General features: G+C 45.4%; 1 protein-coding gene across 1 annotated transcript in view; it reads right to left on the bottom strand.

Moving 5' to 3' along the window:
* Positions 1 to 235: 235 nt before the first annotated feature.
* LOC106813709 overlaps positions 236 to 5,983 on the bottom strand; it is a 9,786-nt gene continuing 4,038 nt past the window's right edge. Inside the window, exons 2-10 of the mRNA XM_014817918.1 lie at positions 4,996 to 5,222; positions 4,117 to 4,258; positions 3,166 to 3,418; positions 2,894 to 2,961; positions 2,440 to 2,521; positions 1,930 to 2,024; positions 1,485 to 1,588; positions 937 to 1,035; positions 236 to 389 (exon numbers count right to left, since the gene is read on the bottom strand). Of these exons, the coding sequence (XP_014673404.1) occupies positions 236 to 389; positions 937 to 1,035; positions 1,485 to 1,588; positions 1,930 to 2,024; positions 2,440 to 2,521; positions 2,894 to 2,961; positions 3,166 to 3,418; positions 4,117 to 4,258; positions 4,996 to 5,222 (1,224 nt within the window). The remainder of the gene's footprint in view (positions 390 to 936; positions 1,036 to 1,484; positions 1,589 to 1,929; positions 2,025 to 2,439; positions 2,522 to 2,893; positions 2,962 to 3,165; positions 3,419 to 4,116; positions 4,259 to 4,995; positions 5,223 to 5,983) is intronic.

Genomic DNA, 5,983 nt, shown 5'->3' with positions numbered 1-5,983 from the left:
TTAATTTCTTTCAGATACGTTCTATATATTATTACAGTTAAAAATAAAACTCATCACAACTAGATAAAACTTCAGCTCAAAGAGCACATGCACGTGCACAATCGCATGCAGGTTTCAACACCACCACCCCCACCACCACCATCCCACCCATAACCCCCCCCCCCAACCACATCCTCACCCAGTTTGATATCAGCAACAAAGCTCGACAGCAGGGTGAAGAGGGGAGCGACGACATCTAGATCGACGAGTTGTGTCCTTGTCTCTGTCTCCTCCGCTCCCGCCGCCGGGAGTCGCGCGCGGGGAGCCGGCCCACGTCGCCGTCGCCGCATGAGTCGCACCGCAACGCCATCTGTAGGCACAGCGGTGAAACGAACGCTGGCGTTCCTGGCCTGTCGCATACGATAAATCACAGCCGTTACACAAGCAGAAGAAATAACCGTGTTTATATTTCATATATATATATATATAATTATAATATAAATATATATATAAATTAGTAATATATATATATATATTATATAATATATATATATATATATATATTATATATATATATATATATAATATATATAAATATATATATATATTATATTTGTTATTTATTTGCATTTAAATTTGTTATTTATTTACATTTAAATTTATGTTATTTATTTACATTTATATTTATATTATATATTCATATTTATGCACTGAATTTAGTCAGGGAGTGCTGGAAAATTAATACTAATAGACAAATTACTGACAATTTAGTGCAAGGAGCACTTTTTTGTGAACCATGTAGGTGTACTAGTGTAGGTGTACTACAGCAAGTACCAAAGGCATAATTGGCTGAATCGTGACCGATGTTTCATCTACTAAATGAGTGCAAAATCAGAAAACATTTTCTAACACCGAGCGAGCGAACTCCGTAACGTTAGACAACAAATGTATAGTAACCTGACGAAACGAGATGTGCCTGCCATCACACAGACGGTTCTGCCAATCATCTCAGCCAATGCAATCTGCACCTTCTTGTCAGAATCTTCGACCCGTGGACTAAAAAGAAAACGTGCAGCCTGATAAAGTTTGCATAGATAGCCGTTCGACCGCATAATATGCGTGCCCACGACAGATTGCAAACAAAATCATGTTGCAGGTTGTGTCAATATATAAACTTGTGTACGCGCACGCATAGAATCTATCTATATCAGGTAAATATTTTTCAATTCACATAGCAAGTTTTACCTGCCACGCCTATGCTCACGTATAAATAACTTGACTTACAACAGGGTTAGTTAGTTAGTTAGTTAGTTAGTTAGTTAGTTAGTCAATTAGTTAGTTAGTTAGTTAGTTAGTTAGTTAGTTAGTTAGTTAGTTAGTTGAGATCTCAACCTGATTTGATGTATGATCTAGTCATCATACAAAGTTACAAACATCCTTAGCATGATGCACGCAAGCGAATGACAATGCCAAAGTAAAAAATTACTCCTCTGGGGGAAGCTTACTGGAGAAGGTCGAAGACAAGGTGGTGAGATGCGTTGCCATGGCGCTGCAGCAGACTGGTCACACCCCTGGTTGCCGCGGCGCGAAGCTCGCTGCTGCCGTCGCTCTGTAATTAACGCACCCAATCGTGATGTTGAGCCAATAGCACGTGAAATAACTCAAAAGCAGAAACGCAGCCATTGCGTTAAATGTTTCGGACCGTGTCGACGATCGATCAGCACTCAATCTACATCCGTAATAAAATTCACATCCCTCTTGCTCCATGTCCTCCGGCCCAGGATGCCTCCCGTATCTTGAGAGAAACGTATAACCCTGCAGACTGGGCTTCGAAATCTTCTCCCATTAATAACAAATCTTCGCGCATAATCTGGCGCGTCGTCGGAACAAAGAACAAAAGAGGAACGTTCCGGGACGGGAACAATGTAGAGCGGTACAAAGGAATCTCACCATGGCGACACGCAGCACGTGCGTCCTCCATCCGGGCGCGACGTCACGAGGAAGCTGAGCCATCATTGACAGGCAGTTGCACCGCACACTCACATCTGCAGAAGACAGTCAATTTCAAACATAGGGGAATACAGAGCAGAAGGCAGCTCAGCTATGTGTGAACAAGGTAGCAATCCATATAGTTACAAGCGGCTCAATGATAGCAAGAAATATGCCAAATAACTGTTATCACAAACTCGATTAAGTTCTGTAATCTGAATATAAACTCCAGTCACACCAGCATATAAGGGCCACTCAAGGGAAATGAGAAAAATGGCCTTTATGGACAGGTGGACATTCCATAGAGGTGGTTTCTCTGTATAACTATCACTCTAGGGAAATGCCGAAAGCCTTGGTGGTAGCCACCAAAAGTGGTCATTCTAGAGATGTAGTTGCTAACAAAAGCTTGTCCGTAATCCAATTCTATAATCGCACACATTCACAAATTTTTCCAGATCTATCTTCGCTCACCGATCAGAGGAGTTAGCTTGGCACTGGTGGCTCCAACCTCACTCGCATTCCCAAGTCTTAGGTCCACCCAGGATGTCTCGTTCTACAGACAATACAACGAATTTCATGCAACAATAAACATATAATTAGCTACAAGGTAAATGAGAGTAGTAATAATGAATTTACACATATTATGCACGTCTTTTTACGTTTTTTAATACAAAATGCTCTGCATACAATTGCTATAGCATAGTTCTTAGTGTCAATTTAAACTACATCCACAACTACAAGCAGATATATGTAAAATTCATAAAAAATGTCATGCCATAAAATACAGAAAATCGCTTACATACATACCTTAGTCTCGACTAGTTTGCACATAGATCAACTCGACAATACATCTAGGAATTGAGCCAAGCTTCATAAACTTGGACACATACACTTAAGAATAAATTACATAAGACACAATACTCACACTTAACCAAGGCAGCGATGCTATCCATGTGAACACCTGAAGCTGGTCCATCTCCACGGAGACCAAATCTATAAAACATACAAAGACCAAATGACGGCATAGGAAAGGGGTTCGCTTCTTTACCGGTGCAGATGGCGCCAGCATACAGGTGTAATGTACAAACGTAGGGGAGACATGGCGCGCGAAACTTACTACATGTAATCGCATTAGACATGTATGAACCTCGAAAGTCGGTTCTCACGTAACAAAATACGAAAAGTGTGGGTTCGCACCTGTGACGTAGAGCAGAGCGCCGACCAATCGCAGTGCAGTGCTGTATGCGCTAACGGCCACCTCCGGTGGTTGGCTGCTGGCTGCACGGCATACGACGGATGCGCAGAGCTCTACTATCGCGGCGAGGCTACGACTCGGCATCCACGACTCCCACGTCGTCCGAGATTCGCTCCGATGCGTCGCCATGGAAACGACCACGACCTCGACGAGGACGCATATCCCTTCGAAGGTGCGGGTCGGAAAAGGCTGCGTCTGGACGTTGAAAAATTTAAGTTGGCAAGTTTTCTGAACCTTGCCTCGCTTACATCTTCACGCACTATCTGGTTGTGAATTCAACTGACCATGCTGAGCAGTTCAGTCAAAGTATCTTATTCGTGTTGCAAATGGCAGCCCATCGTCCCTCCAGGTCTGGAACAGCTAACTTTGGAGTGGGAATGGCCAATTTTTATGGATATTGCTATAGATTCAACAGTTAGTTAAATCCTTCCCGCGCCTATATGGCAGATAGGGCGGTGCCTATCTCCGTTTCAGTAACCCTGAGGCCCCGCAGCTGCTTTCACAGTAAATGCTACAGTAGGGAGTTAGTCCACTGTTAGCACTGCGAGTTAACTTGCCACACTATATCTATTTGCTGAATGCTAAGCAGAGAAGCCGTGTGTACCATTTTTCAAGTCTTTGGTATGGCCCGGCCGGGAGTTGAACCCCTGACCTTCCACATGCGAGGCGAGCAAGAAAGATTCAACAGAAGAAATCAAAATTTTCGAAAAACGTGACCGACCGGATTTTCGGACCCGTACTGAGAATCTCTCTGACGTTAAGCTTTGCATTTCCTTTCTACCACAACAATACCACGAAATACTCACTGAATTCTCGCTCGATTAATTATTATTCTATCAATTCCCTCCCCCCCCACGCTTCACTAATTTTTCCTCCGACGATAACGAGATTACCTCGTCTTGCAATGCCGACTCTAGAGTATCGACGAGCTGCTTCATCTGTTCATCGATGCTGGAGAGAACCTCCGAGATGCTCGAATACCTGGGAATCGCTGGGCCGGCTTCAGAACCCGCCGCTGCCGCTACAGCATCGGCACTGCAACACAGAGCGACACTGCAACTGTACCAGCACGCAAGGTAAAAAAATACACGGGAGCGATGAGCGATTCGCTCTTCAAACCTCCGAAATCACTCCCGTGAGGCTCAAAATAGCTCCCGTAAAATGTTTGGCGAGAGCTATTTTTTCCAGACTTCCCGTGAAAAAGAGCTCCCGTAAAAAAAAGTTATTTTTTCCCTGCCAGCGCGGCACAGAACGGCTGCGATCACGACCGTGGGTTTACGTTAGCACTACGCGCGCACCTCAAATGGCGTTACTCAAAATTCGGATTGCTTTCTCGCGTCGAACGGTGGTCCCGTGGAAGGAGAAGTTCTTCTTCCCTCTCTGCCAAAAAGCTCGTGCAGATGAGTAGCACAATCTGCTTAATTTCCACCCCCCATCCACATAACCCTATCGTACGTTGAACTAACGTGGAATCGTTCTTTTTTAACAAGATATTACCTTCAAGGATATAACTTACATCTATATACAGACACGTAGAGGACATAGCTTATATTACGAGTATCAAGTATAGATAGGGTTGAACATTCGAGGTAGAGGACAGACGAGGGTGGGACAGTTCCCCTGTTTTGACGTTTACCCGGTATCTATATATCGGCACACAGAGGACATAGCTTATATTATGAGCTTTGAGTAGATATAGATACATAGATACGGAGAATCATTCGAGGTAGTGGACAGACGAGCGTGGACCGTTCGCTTGTTTCAAAGTTTACCTGGTATCGGGGACGACGTCGGATCGACCGCCGCCCGATCTCTGCAGCAGCCTCCTGCGTTTCTCCGGCGGCCCGTCCCTGCTGCCGTCGGTGTCCGAGGACTCGCGAGCGGTGGCGCCCCCTGGCTTCCCGGCGATGGAAGTCGTCTGCGCGGCAGGCCTGACTCTGCAGCGCTGCCACTGCCCCGCGAGATCCTCCCAGACGCTCTGCACGAGGCAGGCCTGCACCTGCAGAACGCAAAGCACGCAGATTTTGTGTCATGGGTCGAAATCCTAATGGGCCCGCGGGCCCGATCCCCATATTTTAAGGCTCAGGCCTAACATTTCTAATACTAGCAAGCCCGACGGGCTCGTAGAAAATCCACCCCCAGCATGCAAAACTGTCCCCAGCCTGTAGAATTTGCCTGGCAGGCCTGTAAAATCCCTTACCTACAGGCCCGGCTGGCCTGTAAATTGTCAAACTAATTTCTACCCCTGTGTGAGATCCAAAATCTGGATAAACATGGTGGTTTTCGGCTTAAAAACCACCCTACCTCCCCGCTCCATCACACAGATGGTTTTGCCAATGATCTCAGCCAATGCAATCTGCACCTTCTTGTCAAAATCTTCAACTCGTGTGCTTTAGATGCTTTTTTCCCAGGAGACAGCGAAAGGGAAGAGAAAGAAGGAGAGAGGGAGGTGGAGAGATGATAATTGTTTGCTGCCGACGTCGCTTCACGTCTCGTTTCGCGGAAAACGTACCCAACCTCACGCGAGAGCGCGGTTCGACTTCTGCGAGAATAACCGTTTTGAGCAAACGCTTCTATCTCGATTATTTTCGTCTGTTCCCAGGTACCAAAACGTGGATACACATGGTGCTTTCCTGCTAAAGAACCCCCCTACTTCCCCTCCATCTCACACCGATTTAAGCAAAAAAGATAGAAATATAAAGAGAGAGAGAGAGAGAGAGAAAGAGAGAGAGAGAGAGAGAGAGAGAGAGAGAGAGAGAG

The sequence above is a fragment of the Priapulus caudatus genome, unplaced genomic scaffold (genome assembly GCF_000485595.1).
Source record: "Priapulus caudatus unplaced genomic scaffold, Priapulus_caudatus-5.0.1 Scaffold812, whole genome shotgun sequence".
NCBI classification, from domain to species: Eukaryota; Metazoa; Priapulida; class Priapulimorpha; order Priapulimorphida; family Priapulidae; genus Priapulus; species Priapulus caudatus.
Note: the sequence above shows the minus strand (reverse complement) of the source record. Positions and strands in the feature narration are given on the sequence as shown.